This window comes from Brienomyrus brachyistius, chromosome 7 (genome assembly GCF_023856365.1).
Source record: "Brienomyrus brachyistius isolate T26 chromosome 7, BBRACH_0.4, whole genome shotgun sequence".
Taxonomy (NCBI): Eukaryota; Metazoa; Chordata; class Actinopteri; order Osteoglossiformes; family Mormyridae; genus Brienomyrus; species Brienomyrus brachyistius.
Window position 1 is genome coordinate 23756300 of NC_064539.1, and position 19333 is coordinate 23775632.

General features: G+C 44.2%; 1 protein-coding gene across 5 annotated transcripts; it reads left to right on the forward strand.

The window, feature by feature from the left end:
• The first annotated feature begins 1290 nt into the window (after positions 1-1290).
• Positions 1291-8351, forward strand: LOC125745685 (galactosylceramide sulfotransferase-like). 5 transcript variants are annotated; one of them, XM_049018756.1, is made up of 5 exons: positions 1342-1425; positions 1561-1800; positions 4384-4447; positions 4588-4719; positions 6522-8351. In XM_049018756.1, the coding sequence occupies exons 4-5, from the start codon at positions 4604-4606 to the stop codon at positions 7669-7671; spliced, it is 1266 nt and encodes a 421-aa protein (XP_048874713.1). In that variant the 5' UTR covers positions 1342-1425; positions 1561-1800; positions 4384-4447; positions 4588-4603; the 3' UTR covers positions 7672-8351. The 5 variants fall into 5 exon arrangements, with proteins under 5 accessions (XP_048874710.1, XP_048874712.1, XP_048874713.1 ...); XM_049018757.1 differs by having other exon boundaries at positions 4592-4719; XM_049018753.1 differs by lacking the exon at positions 4384-4447 and having other exon boundaries at positions 1291-1425.
• Positions 8352-19333: the final 10982 nt, after the last annotated feature.

Genomic DNA, 19333 nt, shown 5'->3' on the forward strand with positions numbered 1-19333 from the left:
CAAACATGGGGGGCGCTTCACACAGGTCTCTTGTTCCAAAGCTGGTATAATTTTTTGCGTAACCAAACCGCCAATTATGACAGACCGTAAACAGAATGAACCGTAATCGGTGTCCATGTTGAACATCTACTTGTAAATTTAGGTTCCGCTAGGTTAGCTGGGCTCTGGGCCCTGCCCCTCCTCAGAGATGGGCCTGAATTCAAAACAGCATCTGCGTCTGAAAAATGTGTTTTTCAATTGGCTACAATCTGCAATTGGTAGGCATCCCATCCTGGGTTGTTCCCTGCCTTGTGCCCATAGTTTTCGGGATAAGCTACGGACCCTCCTACCCTGAACAGGACAAGCGGCACAGAAAATGGATGTATTGGATGAAATTGGCTACGGTGTTGCATCTGGATGGTTAGTTTTGAATAAAACACTAAGGATAAAAACAATATGAGCAGAAAATATAGTTAATAAAAAAATACTTTTTTTTTTATCCAGAGATAAAGTGTATCAGATAGCTCATGTTGCAAGTATCTCTGAATGATTTCCATAGAGGCTTTTAAATCACAAAAGGAAACATTTACTGCTTTTGGAAAAGCAGTTTAGAGGGCTTGTGTAGTAAATATGACCTATCTTGCGACAGATGACCTTGGCTGACCAGAGGTGGAAACTGACTAAGCTTCCAGAGGGTATCGTGGTCAATCCTGGTTTCTATGGTGGGAGGCACCTGCAGATCAAGATTTATCTGACACGTTTATCCCAAATAACTTAATCTTATGCATACATATAGCTGGGTGTACCTCAATAATTCCGGTTAACCATGATGCTCCTGGACACAGCAGCAGGCCCCTCTTAGAACATGAAACAGAAGTTCTGTGTATGTGTTCCAGATGCCACCTGCTTCTCCTGTAGGTCTGAAGTGAAACATAGCCATCGATCAGGTGAATAGTGGTTTCTATGCTGTCCCGGGGGATGCATCGCAGCTCGCAGGAGACGAGAAAGCACGGCTGGTCATGAAGTTTCCTGCTCCAAGGGTTCTCTCTGTTCTATTTATTTATGTTTTTTAGTCAGTAAGGGACTAGGTTTACCTTACTACTCAAAACACTGGTGCAAAGTCCCTGAAACCTGAAAATGAATTTTGTGGATTTCAGAATCACCATGTTAAATGTTTCTGCGATTGTCAGCCTTCAAATTGTAGCAAAGCCGTAAAAAACATAATTTATTATCATCCAAAAGCTGCTGCAACCCAAACCCAAATGATTCATTCCCCCAATTTTTGTTTATTGCTATGGTGACAATTTCTTTGACTTTTAAACTACTGGAAATGTTATTGCGTTTATTCACCTGTCTTTGCAGCTGCCAGGAGCAAAGCATTTTTTTCTATTCTAGGAAGAAGAAGTATGATAATTATGTCATCAACATGTCAACGCAGAAAAACCTGTAAGTCGTTTCCAACGAGAGGTTTGCTTTTAAGTATAACAATTGAGCCTCATGATAAATGCATCTGTAAGTCTTTTATAAGAGATTATGAGTATTCCAGGTTATTCAGTTATTACTAAATGATGTTTTTCAAAGACAGAGGGAGGTATTCACACCCACATGTACGGACGTTCACGAAGAGAGAGAGACCGCCTCTCTGAGTCAAAAGTGAAGTAAGAGGCTCAGCTTAGACAGAGGTATGGAGAGAGAAGAGGTGTGTGAATCAGGACGTCTCGATGAGCGAGGAAAGGAAACTGTCTGATTGATACAGATGCCAGCAAAGCTGATCTTCTCTAAGGGTCTGCTGGCTACTCCTGAAGGATTAATGCACTGAAGGTAACTTTTCTCCTTACCAGAGGCTAAGGTGTTGATCCAGGAGTAGTCGCAAGGAATAGTCCTTTCTAGACATGATTTAATCTGCCACTCTAGTGTTTAATAAATATGGCACCTGGTTTTTGTAGAGATTTATAGTCAGGGGAAACGCTAAAGTAGTTTTTTCGAAATACAGTCACACTGAGAATTTGATTGTGTTGATAGGACCGACTGGCTATGCTGATAGGGTAGGTATGCGGTGAGGGATGTTGAAAATTCCGTACCTAACTCATCGGGGAAAAGGTTAATTTTCCATATATGGGAAAACAAAGACATTACGGGGTTATTAAGGCTGTTTGGTCTGACAGGATTTGCTTTCCCTTCTCTGTGTTCACTGAGTAAATGACTTAATTCTACAACTGAGACCTGACATAACACAGAAGACTTCATATGGAGAGTTTACTCTGTGGACAAGTGGGAGCAAAACAGTGCAGGTGGAAACGTTTTACACGCAGACAAATGTACTAATACGTGCATTTATTTATTGGACATTTAGCTAAGTCATTGCATACAGTAACATATTAAGCAAGGCAAGAATGCTGCATTTTTATGGCATAGTCTTCATATACTTCATGTCCAGAAAGATATTCCCTGTCTGGTTATCAGTCATTTAGGTCGCTGTGAGCAGAGTTAAGTTGTAGAGTGGAAATGGTCAACGGTCAACATGGCATAGTGTTGTGCAATAGATAGACCAAAGATACCAGGGCTGTATGTAAATGTATAAATGCTCTGCTTAGTTACGGAGGCCATGCAGGGACAAACAGAGATTACTGAGGACAGTGTGTCTGAATCTATAGTAGCTTTTCGGAGTTTTGGTCGGTGGAAAACTAGCCTGTTACGCTGAAGAAAATTGTCTTCTCATTTAAAATATCTATTTGCAGACTGAAGTGGGCATATGTACAGGGTGTATTTGAGTGTGAGAGAGATGGTTATCATGCGTTAAGGTTGAGCAAGGCAAAACGTGTTTCGTTTTAAGCGTCCATTGTTGCCGAATAATATTTTTCAATGTTAGACGTTATTCACCACATTCACGTTTTTCAAAGTGATGCCATGAGCATCACCGTTGGGCTGATGGCCATTGGGAGGGCTTTATGAAACCATTTGCAAAAATGTTGCTGGTTCTTAAGGTAGCATTCAATAAAACCTCTAAAAAATGTTGCTGTTTCTTAAGGTAGCATTCAGTAAAACCTTTAAAAAATGTTGCTGTTTCTTAAGATAGCATTCAGTAAAACCTCTAAAAAATGTTGCTGTTTCTTAAGGTAGCATTCAGTAAAACCTTTAAAAAATGTTGCTGTTTCTTAAGGTAGCATTCCATGAAACTTTGAAAGGTGGCCATTGTGTGGCTCACTGTGTAAGGGCTGGTCCTGCTTTGCATAAAAGTATCTGCTAAATAAATGAAATCACAAGTGAAGTGGAGTCCGGGGTTTGGATCCTGATACCTCCACTTGGTGTCAGAAATGGAATAGCTCTTGGACTTCAGGGGCTGGGTCCCTGGCCCCCAGGAAAAGGCATACATGTGGCCTGCACTGTCTCTGGAGATCCTCTGGCAGCACTGGAGAGAGCTGTCAAAATGTCCTGTTGAGGGCGAGACCTGCATAAAGTTCACTATACAACAATCCAAAACATGCTCGACATTAGGTCAAAGTTTCCACATGTTTGGAATCAGAAAATAAAACCAGCTATCGAGAAATTAGTCTCAAACTCCAGTTTTTAAAAATTTTTTTTGGGGGGGGGGTGGAGCCCTGTATTGTTTAGTACTTTCTCTGTTCCACCAAAAATGATACGGCCCCCCACGTCTGGAGTTTGACACCCCTGGTCTAGATGCACACGCATACATGCAGCGATTAGGTACAAAAGAGTGAAGGGCCTAGACCTGCTGATTAGCTGTCATAAAACCAAACACTTGGTCAGCAGTTGCTCTGGACAGGACCACCATTAGAGTAAAACTATACTTTAGAGCCACATTTTCTCAGATCTGACGATGCCTTCAAGTTAGATTTACGGGGCTAACCTGGTTCACGTTTGGTGGATACCACTTCTGTGTCAGTCAATGCTATGCAGCTTGCTCCACTGGTTCCAAGATCTTTAAAACAAGTTCATGTGACTCCATGTGGAACTGGCTGTCTCTAACCCTCTCACGCAGGAGTTGAATATCTTGGTGGACTTGGTGGTGTCATGTTTGCTTTCAGTTCAGGACAACTTAAGAAAGAGACCGTGACAGAAGAAAGTGTTTAACATAAGAGGATTGACAAACTGAACGGAGGGAGATGTACCTTATGTCCACTTGGGTCGCTGTGAAAATTAGGTTAGTTTCTTTTTCGCAGTTTGTTCTGAGAAGGTTGTGAAGATATGTAGGAGGGCTGCTGTGGGAACACAGGCTGACTGTTGTTGGTTCAGCAGAGGTTCTTTGGAAACACAGCAGGTGTCGCGAGGGGCGGTGGGGGCGTGTGCCAGGGGTGTGATGTCATGGGCAGGATAATTGAAACCTAGGCTTGCTGGTGTCCAGAGTAGGGAGAGAGAGGTTGACAGGCTCACTTTCCATGACAGGAGAGAAAGTCAGCAGAGGCTGTGGAGTGACGCTAGCCAGGTGACCGAAACAGGAAGCAGGCAGGTGCCCAACAATTCGGAAGCCTGATTCATACCAGAGGACGTCAGAACCGTAGTAACAGCTTTACATTCCAGCTGAGGGATAAACGTATGAGCAGAATTGGGCCATACCTCCTCCAGACATCTGTATTTGTCTCCCTACAGCTAGCCCCCAGGAACGATGCGACGATGGCGGTCAGTGGGCAGGGGTCTGCTCCTGGGGGGTCTGCTGACCACCTTTGCCATGCTCCTGTACCACATGATGTCAGTGCCGCTCCTCGAGGTCTATCACCCGAGGTAAGTCCTGGTGCCACCGTGATCCAGATCACAGACAGACCAGAAGAGGTGGGCGGGAGGAGGGGGCTGTAAGGCAGGTTCTCAAAGGGACGTCTTCTAAGGCAGGGCTATTCAACTCTCTTAACTCTGGCTTATTTTTCCAGCTTCTGAGTTTGTGCTGGGAAATAATAAGCAGCAGGTTTCGCCTTTTCTCTGTCACAGTTGACTTGTAAAGGGCTTTGAAGAATGATAAAAGGCTCTGCCCACCCCACCTCCTCTTTCACTGGGCAGAGATAACTAGTGAAGCAGCACTAATCACGCACTAATGTTAGAAGACGATTGATGTGTATAACGAATAACACACCGGTTGTTCTCTACAGGGTATTTACTTTTGTAAACAGTATTTATTTCTGTAAAGGTGAATCACTATTACTTTTAAAGGATCTTTTATTGGACTACAGGTGACGCAGAATCATAGTCATATACAGTCCTTCACAGCCGACCTCATTAATTACAGATTAGTCATCTATCCGTGGAATGTTCTTGTACCAAAAATACAGCTTTCACCCCAATAAACAGAATGCAGATTGCAAGAATTAGCTGCACAATCCAATAATTATACAGGTATTCTTAGGTAATTTCTTAAGACTAGTGAGGACTAGTTCATGCTATGGGGTGTTAATAGGTAACACACAGCTACTCTATAGGGCGTAAATGTGCACACGTGGGCACGGGGACAGTTGCTACTCAACTGTGCAAACAAAAGAAACAGAATAAGGAAGACGAGAGGCAGACAGGAAACGAGGCTTTTTGCAATTTAACACAAAGGGACATGCAATGCCAGCTGCTGTGAGTGGTGTTTGGCTAGGGGGCGCTCTACCTCAGATGACCCTGCCTAACAGTGCTGTTGGGGGCCAGCCCTGTGTCACAACAGCACCTCTTGCTGGCACAAACTACTCATTCATTATATTTTATTTGTATACATGTTTGAAGATCAAATTATACTTCATGTTTTAATATTAACCTGCTTTTGCAAAGCAAAGAAAACCACTGAAAAAATACCAAAACCAGTAATGGTCAGAAATTGATTGCGGGCTTTATCCAGCCGAAGTCCATTAGGACCATGGTGCAAGGTCAGTGTTTCATTCTATTTAAACTCACATCTGTTTCCTTAGCGACCTAGAGGGCTGTATCAAGGAGTTGTCTAAATTAGCCTGGCACTGAAATATCTGATATCTTTTGAAAGGTCAATATCTGAATTAATGATGTACGGCGCTGGAAAAAAATTAAGAAACCACGGCACAGTTCTTTGTTTCACTCATTTCTCAATTTATGGGTCTGCATCTGTGAATAGTACATAATTTCTTGCAAACTGCAGCCTGGGTCTTCCCTGCTTCTCATTAATGAAGGGCCTCTTCCCTGCTTTATGGGTCTTCAGTCCTGCTTCTAGGAGCCTGATATGAACTGTCCTACCAGTGCACTTCATACCTACACTTTATGTTTCCCGTTCCGTTTGAAGGTCACTTGATGTCATCCCACGATTCATGAGAAACTGTCAGATAAGTTGACAGTCATCTCTGGCTTTAGAAAGTTGCTTCTGCCCTCTACCTGGCTAGGTTTTGGTTATTGCCAGTGTCTCCTTGGTCTTGGTCTTTGATCCTGAAAGCAGCCTGCCTCACAGTGTAGCTTTCAGCCAGCTGAGCCAGAAATCTCACAGGATTTAACAATGCAGATTCTTAAACAAATGGAGTCTCTTTATTTTTTCCAGAGCTGTAGATCAAAGTAAATGGGGACAGCTGTCATGTGTTTTTCTGTGCCTTTAGGATGTTGGTTCCGGCCTCCTGTGACCGCGACCCAATCCGCACCAAAGGGAAAACTGTCTCAACCCAAGGTGCACCCAGGCAAGCCAGTGGCTGCTCACCGAAGATGAATGTCATGTTCATGAAGACACACAAGACGGCCAGCAGCACGCTCCTCAACATCCTGTTCCGCTTTGGGGAGAAGCACGGCCTCAGATTCGCATTCCCCAACAGTCGCAATGACTTTGTCTACCCAGAGATGTTCAACAGGCTGCAGGTGAAGGGCTACCAGCCTGGGACGTGCTTCAACATGGTCTGCAACCATATGCGCTTCAATGAGCCCGAGGTGGTCAGCCTGTTACCACCGGAAGCCAGCTTCATCACCATCCTGCGGGACCCCGCCGACCTCTTCGAGTCTGCGTTCCACTACTTCAACAGCCTGGTGCCTCTTACCTGGGTGATCTCTGCCAAAGAGAAACTGGCTGAATTCCTAAACGACCCCTGGCGCTACTACAGCCCCAGTGGGTACAACTCCTTCTACCTCAAGAACCTGCTCCTCTTTGACCTGGGCTATGACAACAATCTTGAGCCAGACGATCCTAGAGTGGAGCAGGCCATCCAGGCAATCGACAAGCGCTTCCAACTGGTGATGGTGGCGGAATATTTCGAGGAGTCACTCATCCTCCTCAAGGACACCCTCTGCTGGGAGATGGAGGACCTGCTCTTCCTGCGACTCAACATGCGTCGTGACTCATCCATCGCCAAGATGACAGAGCACCAGAGGGTGCAGGCACGAGACTGGAATGCCGCTGACTGGCGCCTCTACCGATACTTCAATGCCACCTTCTGGGCAAAGGTGGATGCGTATGGGAGGGAACGCATGGCCCGTGAGGTGGCGGAGCTGCGGTGGCGTAACGCCCAGATGGCGGCCATTTGTGTGGAGGGTGGGAGGGCAGTGGAGGCAGACAGCATCAAGGATGCCACACTGCAGCCTTGGCAACCTCTCGGCGATAGGTCCATCCTGGGCTACAACCTGAAGAAGGACATTGACCAGGTGCGCCACACAGAATGCCGCAGGATGCTGACCCCAGAGCTTCAGTACATGTACGAGCTCGGTGTCAATCTCTGGGCGAAGTTGTTCTGGCGTCAGATGTTAGGAGTCATCAACTTGTAGCCAGTCGTGGAACCCAGATGATGATCAGCTCTGTGATTTGTCGTCACACGAAGGGCATCACCGTTTGGTGAGACAGGCACATGGAAGGACCAGATCATTCTTTGAGGATGTGGACTATCTCAGGAATAGGACGTACATCATAAGCATACCTTTGGGTAGGGCTGGGTGATACTTCTCTTCTTATATAATTTAAACGATAAGAAAATGAGGAACATTGCCATATCACATCACAGAAATGAATGCATTTCCAACCAATCACAGAGAACTCTTTTAAGAAGAGATAACCAATGGCCAACAAATGTAGACTGACTGAGTTAGTGTGGCCAAATGCTACTGTTTCTTTAATATAATGCACATCCTCAGAGGAAGCTTCAGTGAAGTGTGGGTGAAGAAAGCAATAGCTCAGCTGCCATAACATCATTTATTTTGGAGATACTCTGGATAACTACGGTAAAAAGACGATGGTGTGGTGGTACTTTTTGCAGTTTAACATGTGACACGCAACAGACTGGTGCTGTGCACGAACGCAAGCAACGAGGGAATCATGTCCCGTATTACTTAAAAATGGGGCAAAGCATAAGCTAACAACAAACCATACTGTCAGCGTTTTCTAGTATTACATCCTACACCAAAAAGTTTACTTCTGTATAATTTATTTATTAAAATGAGATTTCAATTTCTAGTTCAGTCAATTTGTTGCTTTTTTCTTGTTCTGATACTAAAACTATGAGAAAATATTTTCGCAAATTCTGAAATAAAATAAGATACGAAGGTAAAGTAAAAAAAAAAAACTAAAGAAATACTGTTAATATTGTTTCTGAAACTGAAGGAAATAAAAAGAAACTAATGTTTTTTTTAATACTATTTTGCTAAAATAAAGGTTTACCTTTAATCACTTTTACTACGTGTGACTACACATTGTGCACTGGGTGTTAATGTAGGATTCTCTAAAGATCAGACTCATGAAACAGCTCTACAACTTTCCGTCTGTCTCTATGAATTAAATTACTGAAACAAAATTTCATAAAAACCAAACAGAAATATATTTTTAAAATAAAAACTAGTCAAACCACATTGAAAAGTAAAGCTAAACTGGATTTCAAATAAAAATTGAAAATAATATAAAAATAAAAACCTTAACAACGTTTACTTGAAGTAAAGAAAAAATAATGATTGTTTTTCCATATTGCCCAGCCGTACCCTCAGGTAACCAGTCCGGTCTCAAATGCATGCCATCCACCAAGCAATGCTGGGCGAGGAAACAGACTGGATGTAGTACTGCTCTGGTGATTGAAGTCACCTCTTCTATCAAGAAAGCAGTTAGAATCAATTTAGAATGGACAGGGAGTGTAGTGCCCATGCGCAAGGGCTCAAATCCTGCCCCTGTCCCGTGTCCCCTGGATCCCTCGTGCACTCCAGGCTGATTAAGCTGCCTTTACGAAGTGCACATGGGACTAATTAAGCTGATGTGCACTAGGTCACAGTTTACAAAAAAACAAAATCGTCAATGACTGTAAAAAAGAATACCGCTTTTATTGTTTACTGGTATTCCTTAAAAGCAGCAAGCCAAGCCTTCTTACAATCCTGTTATTGTAGTCCTGGTCTGGGTGAATGGTTCTCCATTACATCTTTGACCTGGTGACTGCCATGTTTTTCTTGATGCACGTTTTCCTCGGAGGATCGTCCTCTCCTTATTAATGTCGTTTTGAGGAGATTGTCATCTGAAAGATATAGCTTTAATAGATGCCGCTGACATTAACTGATATTAATCACGAACTGAAAGCAGCTGACTTTTCATATACCACTGTCTCTCTCATGTGACTCATTGACAGAGATCATTTTGTTAGGAAACTGGCTTTAATGTGAAATGGGTGACATGGCCTGCTAGGTCACATGTCCATATATTCCAGTGTGATACTGTGGTTGTTCAGGGGAAATGCACTGCCATAATCTGGCGAAGGTCTGCTGTTAGGGCAGAGGTGGACTCGTGATTAGGGAAGCATGCGTGTGACTGAAAGGTTGCTGGTTTGAACCCCAAACCAGCAAGATACCACGGACTGCTCCCTGGACACTCAATAATAGCTGCCCACTGCAATGTCATGTAAGGGTTAAATGCTGTGGCGGATTTCGTTGTGTGCTGTGGTGTGTCTTTCACTTTGTTTAAACCCAAATTTTGACAGAAAACTGCATGACAGACAAAGCTGGTTGTTCTGGTTCAGCATGGGATTGATTTCAAGTTTCAAATGTACCAGCCTTTTACCTGCTAAAGAAAGAACATGGTTTCTGTGTTGAATTAATAAATCGTCATGTAGGCGCTATAAAATAGAACTTTTTTTTTCTACTTTTTTATAACAAACGAAGTACTATGGAAATAAACTGACACCGAGTAAAATCTGTTTGCTGCTTTTCTTTCCTCGCTTTTTTAAAAATCAAAACAAACATTATACATAAAATGAACGAGCTTCTCAAACCTAAGTGGCTATTAGCTCAGCCTGTCACCCCTCAAGCCCAGTGGGAGTCATCTTGCCTGACTGCTAATATCTGCAGGCATGTTTTCTGCGGTAGCACCTGCAATAACTGTGAACATCTGCCAGTATCTGATTGGCTGATTACCGCACTCTCCTCCGATTAGACTTTTTTAAATCTGGCATAGTCAAAAGCCCCTTGAACACAGGGCCTCTGGGCTTGCTTCTACACCCATATGGTAAACACAGCCATGGCGTGCCGTGATTTCAAAAGAGAGGATGAATAAAAAATAATCTGAGAAGGCTGAACAAAATAGCTGTCCCACACTGTAACGTGGACCCAGTAATTAGACGTATTTTGCTGCCATTGTAAGCTAATCTCACTATTAAGTCTGTCACGCAGTTCAACACAGCCTGGTTTTAAAGTAAACCTCAGCTTCACAGTAATGCTTTCATTAAATGCTCAACATGTCTGCAAAAGAAAACTCTGATATTGGAAAAAGCATCCCTTTCAAACAAATAATGTCTGGTGTTTTCAAAGTGGTTCTTTGAGCAGGAAACTATGTAATCTGCAAAGCATATATATTTATATATACTTCAGGACTACACACTTCTGCACAAGTGTGATACCAATAACGGCATGGAGACCCCATTGCTCTTGTAAATAGCTGGAACTGAAATTGATTCAATGTTTCCGAAAAAGAGCAGAACTGAAGAATGAGGGATTTTGGCGCCCTCTATTGGTCAAATGAGAATCATAACTAGCACTGCTCCTATTCTTTCTGTTGCATATATACTTTGACTGTTAATGCTTCTTCGAACAATATTAATCTAGTGAAGAGGTACATGGTGTCCAAGTGTCGTCACAAACTGTTCTGTTGAGGTGTAACATCGGAACCTTTTGGTTTAATGACCAGTCAAAGTGATCAAACAGCACATTTTTGGTAGCAGATAGCAAAAGATCCTTGGCAAGTTCTGGTGAATGTTTAGTGCCACAGTGGAATGCTCTTCTAAACGGGAATAAAATAAATATTGCTTATGGAAAAAATGTGCTGGGTTGTGTTACTAAGATCTCCATCCCATACAAATGTGCAACAAACACACCCACACACAACCACTCCAACTGGGATACACATTTAATCTACACTGGCTCACTTTTTATAGTGGAAAATCTGGAAATGTCAGCTTGCTTAGCAGTTTAACCCACGTTCAAACACCAGGAACTCTGTCAAAGAAAAAGCAGATGGACTAGTGCGAGTCTCGGTTTTGTACATTTTAATGGTTGATCACGTCCAGGTCTCATAATCCATCTTTGATTAGCAAACATAAGCGGCTGTTAGCTCTGCCTCGAAATGGAGGAGCTGATTATTATAAAGGTTAAAAAAAATGAAAATGTAAAGGTCCCTTTAAGAAGATGGCGTCAGAAGGTAGCCTAGGAGGATTGGCTGACATTGTCTGCAGTGGAGGGGCAGGGATCTTCCTAACCCTAACCCTAACCCTAACCCTAGATAAATATGAGTCAGAAGAAGTTATGCTGAGAACCTTGATCTACAGAGGCCTCATCACGATTTCTTGCTTAGCTGGATAACTTGTCAGATTTAAGGTACCCCAGTTTGAATGGAATTTATCTATATTCAATTGCATTTGAGACGACCTTAAATCCGGCAAGTTATCCGGCTATACAAGAAATCCTGCTATCTGAAATAGGGTTAGGGTTAGTCAATCAAAACAAAGCAGTTTTAAAAAATAATATTAGGGGATACTATGAGCTTTCACATGGGACATATTATGTTTTGTGATTTGTAAAAACCTAGCAATATTTCATCCTCATAGCTGTGGGGCTGCTGGCAGGGATAAATGGCATTCATAATTAAGGAAGGCAGATTTACACATACATTGTGAATTAATACTTGTTTGTTTGCTAATCATTTATTATATGATTTCCTTATATATAAGCCTGTGGATCCAACACACGTGTCTGGTCCTATTTTAATGTTAGGGATGGACGTATGAAGAGCACGTCTCCTAATTTTCAGGTAGTCTGTCCCTTTTCCTCGTTCACCATTGCACTGTGTAATCCTGTGACCTTGGCGGTGTGAGAGCTGAGATTCTCGCCCTGTCTCTTCAGTCCTGACGGATGATTGGTCTCACATGGTCATTCGCCCGATTAGTCAGGTACGATTAGTCACAGTGCTGCACTAAAACTGATCTGACCCTGCGGTCGAGCCAAATTGTTATTTTAATGATTATTTCACACCACATAAGCCCTTAAAACCTGTTGATGCTCAGCAGACTATTTACTTGCCGTGAAGGAGATTTGTGGGTCCAGTGCATCTCCTTGGTGCTGACTAAGCGACCGCATCGCGACTATGATTTCTGCATTTGTTACCCTGCATGCATTGTTCTTTTTGCCGTAATTACATGCACGTGAAGGCCGCTATCCACTGATCCCGTATCTCCCTGAGCTTTATATTCAAAACACACTGGGTCAGTAAATACATTTTTCTTTCTAGATGTAGCGTATTAACGCAGGCTGATTGCCGTGAAATCCCCAGCACATCCCTGAATCGGACACACAGGAAGAACAGGCTGTCCTGCCAAGAGCAGCCCGCTCAGCCGGAAAATCAGTGCCGGGCCGAGACGTGGAGCCGGACTCCGGAGGCTTCCACCTTAATGGAAATTGTGGGACTGCACTTCTCAAGGAAAACTAATCTGTAAGGCACCAATGAAGATCTGATTCCGCAGGAAGATTTTAGGCAAATGTGGCCCTAAACATGGGTGTGGATGTGACATGGGTGCTATCCTCCTCCCCCAGCTCTAGTGGAGCTCCTGGTTTGGGGACGTAGCGATGGACAATCTCATCAGGAAGAACCACAGCAAAGACATTTAAGACCCTCACCTGCACTGACCTCTCCATGTCTCTGGTTTCCACTTCAGCCACCAGAGACGACGTGGCAACATTGTTTAAGCCTTTACTGGTCCCGCTGGGAATGATACTTCTGAGCAACCTGCCTACTCAGCGCTGGCAGACTGTCGGCTCTGTTGCCATGGTGATCTGCCACTACAGCACCCTGACCGGTGGCTTGGCACCCATGAGAGAGATGGGGACAGAGCCCATGCAGGAGGAGGGTGCAGAAAATGCCCTTAGCTGACAGGAAGTTGAGAAAAATAAGGGCAGGTAATTAAAGAGAGTCTTAAAACACAGCAGGAGTCAGATATTGTGGGCCCTAAATAATTTATCACTGCAAAATTATTTACAATTATTACACTGCTTCTGAATAAATCAGCTCGACTGCCGCGGCTACATGGAGAGTGTAACGTGATGATAAAATGCATATTCTATTACAAGTATCAACAAATTGGATACTTAGTTAATTTGTTATTCTGTTGGGTTGAAAAATAAATGTTTAGTGCTATAAAATAATGGTTCTTGGCCTGGGTGTGCTGAAACATTGTGTTTTAGTTTTCACAGGAAGATAAGAAGCTATATAGTTTTTGATAATCTCAAAGGAACCCTGTGGACTGTCGCAACCTTGGGAAAATACATAATGCATGCTTATAGAAAACAAGAATAACAAATATCTGTAGCGACTGAATGTCACTCGGTATCCCCCAGGTATCTGTTTACAGCCAATCACAGCCACTTCCCTCTGCTGACAATGGCCTTGTTTATCTAACTGCTGATGTAAACCACTTACGACTCCTGCGGTGCCCACTCCACAAGACAGAGCCCTCCTACTGGACACACGTGCTCACTGCTCCAAGAGCTTTGCATCCCAGCACTGAAGCGTATTTGAAATCTGACCGATGTCAGATTCAGATGATGGCCAAGGCGCTCATTTTCTGGATCGATTGGCCCGCCCCTTCAGTTGCCCCACCCCCATCACGCTCAGGTTCGATGGTGGCCCCTCTCTGAGCTGTTCTTTGTGGTATTTAGTGTCCTCCGCAAAGGAGACTTAATACTGCATCCGTTTGCGGTGCATTGTTTCGCTGTGATAAGCAGAGGGCAGATTCACAGCCCCTCTGAACTCCCTAAATTGCTGATATTGATCAGAGGAAGAGTTGCTGGACACTTTCTAATGGGCGATGAAATTTGAGTCATGGCAACATATATAATGGAGGTCATTTTGAATTTAAGAATTTAATGAGTCTCTGAAGGGTGTTTTCTTCTGTCATCATAACACATCATGATTCCTCTGCAGGGGAAGCACTTGGTAGATCCTCATTTTTACTGACCATGTCTTGATCAGGGGTAGACGAATCAGGGGAAGGGGGGGGGGGCATGTACCCCCCCCCCCCTCATATTTAGCTTCATTCACCCCCACCAAAAAAAAAATAGACCTTCACACTTAAATTATAAGGTATGTCAAACCCCACATAATCAAATTCTCTCTTTCTCCTTTGGTCTTGAAACGGCTTGGCTTGTGACAGATAAGAAAGGTCACTGTGTTCTGCACTACAGCCCGGTGACCACAGTGACCACAGTGACCACAGTGACCACAGTTAGCAAGCTAGCCGCCAACCACCAATGACAGACAGGCGTGGCTGACTCCCCGGGCTGCAGATCCCTGTTCTGGCTTCGCCTCCATGCTGCTGGCAGGAGGGATAAATGGATACAGATGTTCTCCTCTTTGTATGAGGACCACCCTCTCACAGGCAGCAAAAGGCCCGATGGACTGACAAATGAGGTTCTGGGTAGAATCTGCAAGAGGACCCCAAACTTGTAAAAAGCGAAATATTTGGAAGCCATTATGCATCTTACAAGAACAGGCCTCCCTTATAAATAACAATCAGTCCGGCACCCAGTGCTGCCCTCTGTCGTTTATTCTCTTTCGACATACAGAACGGTCACAGAATTTCACACCGCCGATTGCCAATGACGATTAGCATGTTTCAGCTAGAATGTGTCAGGCCTGTACCATTGTGTACGTAGTGAACTGCATGTCTGAGAAAACCAAGCAGTCTGTGGGCCATATGCCAGGGTGACTGGGTGCTGGGAGCTGCGTCTGAATGTGAACAAGTTACAGTGGGTTGCATTCAATTCAATTTTTATTTCCATAGCACATTTTCACGACACTACATCTCAAAGCGGTTTATATTATCTCTGCCCAAAGCCACCCAGTGAGCAAGCTAGAGGTGACAGAAGGAAGAAACTCCCTAGAAAGAAGAAACCTTGGGAGAGGGACTGGCAGAGGAAGTCAAATTAACAACATGACAAAATCCTAATTAATACAGTAAAAACTTTAAGATTTGAGTCTAATGCAGAAGGTGGACAGGTGATGGCAGGCAGGTGATGAACGGTGATACGGCAGCAGGGCAGGCAAGAGCGACATCGCGGGTAGTGGGGCGCTGCAGTCCGCGGGGTAGGTGGGATATCTTGATTTTTTTGGATCTCCAGACAGCACACCCTAGGGGAGTGATAAAAGGTACCTTCGCCAAAGTAGGGGAGACTAGAGGCAGTGCAAACAGTTAGGTGAGTGCAGTATGTAAGCTCTGGCAGATAAGTCTATGGCAGCATAAGTAGGAGGGAGAAGCAGGTGGGAACACAGGAATGGGGGGGGTCCCTGAAACGTCAGCACTCCAATTCCATGAGGGGGTGTGAAGCCAGAGTGACAGCACTGACAGTTCAGTTTATCCAAAGCCAATGGCACCGATCCCCACCCAGCTCTACACCTCACACTACAGGTCTGACTGGGAGTGAGCAGTTAGCTAGAGCTAGAACTAGAGTCCGTATATGCTAGACTAAACAAGCGTGCTTTTAGTCTGGTCTTGAATATTGAGAGCTGTGTAGTACTGTGTATTTTAAGCCTATAGCCCTGAGAATTCTAGCCCCGATGTCAATCTTCCTTCAAAAACAAAGAAGTCAACCCCCAGGTAAACTTGACTTAGCCCCTGATCTTTTCAATAGCTAGAAACTCCCCTGACTGAGAGCGATTCTGAATCTCACCTGTCAGTTTTATGACCCTGAAGTCTTACCCTTCAGACTTCCCAACTCCTCATGTTCTCTTAAGTTTCACTTGGAAGCAATCAGCCAGAGTGCTGGGACACAATGAGACGGAGCCCAATCAATAGCGCAGCAAAGAGTATCCATTTTGCAAATAATAAAAAAAAAAAGTTGAAAAAGCAAATGAGTGCACAAAAAAGTCCTATTGATCAAACAGAAGGTAATTGGGGGTATTGAAGGATGGGGTGGTGGTTCTATGCTTTGTAGCGATGCAGGGCTATCATCCTTCGCCCCCCTTCCCGGGGGCCTTGGTGGATTGTGACTGAGCCGTCATATCACAGCGGGGTTCCAGCCTCATTTATATACCTGCTAGGTCTTTCAAGAGTTAGTGCTCCTCTGAACCCCTGAGAGGTGTTACTTTAAAGGGCTCCTGACATCATTGTTCCCCTTCCCAAGAGCCATTGCTTGGAGGATATTGGAGGGACGGGGGTGGGGGGGCGGTTGTTGGGAAGGTAGGGAAACCAAGTTCAGTACAGCCAAGTCATGGCATCACAATGCAAATTGGGTGGGATTATTATGTATTCATGGGATCTGCCTGGTTTAACTTGGATGATGAACTAACCAATGGGAAATGAGTCAAACCACTCGCTTATCCAATCACAAGCAGTCTCACATTGTCTCTTTGACTGCTGTCTGGAATCGTCTTCCACAAGTCTCTTATTAGAACATAACTGAATAGGTTCTCAAAAACATATTTGATCCTTTTCACTAGCGTTTGACAATTTTGATTGTTCATGGACTGCATGGTTGCTTAAGGTATTGGGGTTTCAATGTACTTGCTTTTAACAGAGTGTGGTCAAAAAGTAATTGTCCTTAGAGGTCCTGGTTTAATTCACCATGTGAAGTCCATCACTTGGGGGCTGTTAGACTGAACTGGGAGTTGTAAGGGGCCAACAGGACTGATTAAGCAAGAGGTCCCGGAGAGCGTGGGGTGCCTGCTTCATTCAGACTCAGGGGGCTTGGATAGCGACAGGACGGGGGATCTGGAATAGAGGCCAGTAGCTGAAAATCCTGCTGCAGAATCTCATAACCTTTCTAGGAGAGCATGTGGGCCTCTGCAGGTCTGCAGCAGGCCTTTAGTTGCCTTGTCATGTTTGATTTCACTTATCGCCACCCTTGCTTGCAAATGAGCTGAAACATCCAATTTTCACGCCACACAAGCTTTTCCTTATATGAAGACGTAAATATCAACAGACAGCGGAGTGGGAAAATCATGCTATTTCCAACCCCCCGCCCGCCCCATGCTACATGTGGCCAGCTGCCTTCCCATTTTCGATTATTGGTTTGGGACTAAACTGAACCCCCTCCCAATCTCCTGGTAGGTGCCGGAACAGATGGGCCCACTTAGTGAGCCCTTTCCTATCATCCCAGCTACCTTCCCATAATATCTCAAGGACCTGCCACGGTTTGTTTACGTCACCTTCTGCGATATCATGATCAGAGTGATTTTTGTTGTGTCACACATGAAGTGAATAAGGGACCACGATCCCGGCAATTCTCAAATCAGTCCCCAAGCTGTAGATTACATATATTCCTGTAATAGAATCTGATTGGCCACACGCAGCTATGTCCCGAATCTCATTTCTCATTGGCAGAAGGAAAATTCAGCCAACCAATCACTTGTATGTGAAAATATGGGAGGAGCTTTAATCATGGTTTCAAGCCACTGTATGAACCTCCATCCCACAATGCGAAGGACTCCATAGTGTGCTGCTACTGCAATTATTCAGCCATTCGGTAACCTCAGAGTCATTTTACGAAGGGATCGTTCCACTACTCACCTTTAATAGGCTTCTGGTGTAATGACGCTGGTTAATCTGGCTTTTTAAGGTCATATGGAGAAACGTTAAATGGATGGATGGACTGAGGACGCTGGGAGCAGATGCCTGCCATCTCAGAGCAAACATGTAAATCCGCCACGGCACTCGGAATACACAGAGACGGATTTACCGCCGTTTGATCAGCGGGAGCGATTGTTCGATGAGTGACAGGCGTACAAACAGAACAAGCTGTTGGGCCGATATGGGAGGGTGGCTGCCAGTTGAGACATACATACCGGCCAAGTGTCCCAGTGGAGTCCCAGTGAAAAGTTAATAAACAAGACAGTTTGTTCAAAAGGACTCAAAATATTCGTTGCAAGATATTTGAGTTCATTTTCAAACTACTTCACCCCCCCCCCAGTCCTAATAATACTACAAATCCCATTTTATGTTATCGCCATTAAGATTCACTCCAACCTTATTTCACAGCTTTCACCAATTTGATCATCCACTGTAAAAACAGCTGTTTTAACCGAATCAGAACAACATGTAGTTTCCTACAAATTGATTCCACTTCTGCAATTAATCCTTACGAAGCAGCCACCCTAAGCTTTAAGAGGATTCCAGAATGGCTGTCTTCCCCGACTGACCCCTAGATGGCAGTAGAGTTTCAGAGCCAACCTCAAGAAGTAACAGACATCTTGGATTCAATTATATTTTACGTTTACTCCAGATATGGGTTCTGTACTATGGTTTTCGGTGTTCCAAGCGTGCATAAGAGAGGTTAAAGTTACTATAGCGTGTCAGATTGTGTGGGTGTCCTGTGGTAATTATATTTCTATGCAGATTTTATCTAAGGGATATTGCTTGCCTGGCAAGTTGGACGAATTTCACACTGTAGGCTGCGCGCGAGTGGAATGCAAGGTCTACTTTTCATCGTCTGAGAACAAAAACGTGTGTGGGTATCACACCTTTATACTTAACTGTGAGGAGATTAATGCTACATGGCCCAGCGAGGTAACCAAAGGATGTGGTACAAACATGAGTGATCACAGCTGCTTTTGTTTTCCATTGTATTATGCAGTAATGAGACCTGCTCTTGGAGTAATTACACAAAAGGCAAAGTGCAATTTCAAGGGAAAGCTGTCTGCTTGTAAGGAAAGTTAAGCCAGCGGGCACAGATTCTATTGTAATGCTGGAGACAAACATGCACCTTTTCCATCGTTGTCTTACTGCTGGCAGGGAGTAACTCAGGAAGGTTCTGGTTTGCTGGTCAAAGACGTGATGGTCGTCCGGTGGGTCCGTGCTTTTCTGGCGTGCGTGTAGCCAGGCTGTCATCCAGCCAGTCCAACATCCTCTAGCGAGCGGAGTTTTGACGCGGATGGAGGTGCAGGCAAGTGTCCGAGAGATTGGTGGGTGAGGGTGATTTATTA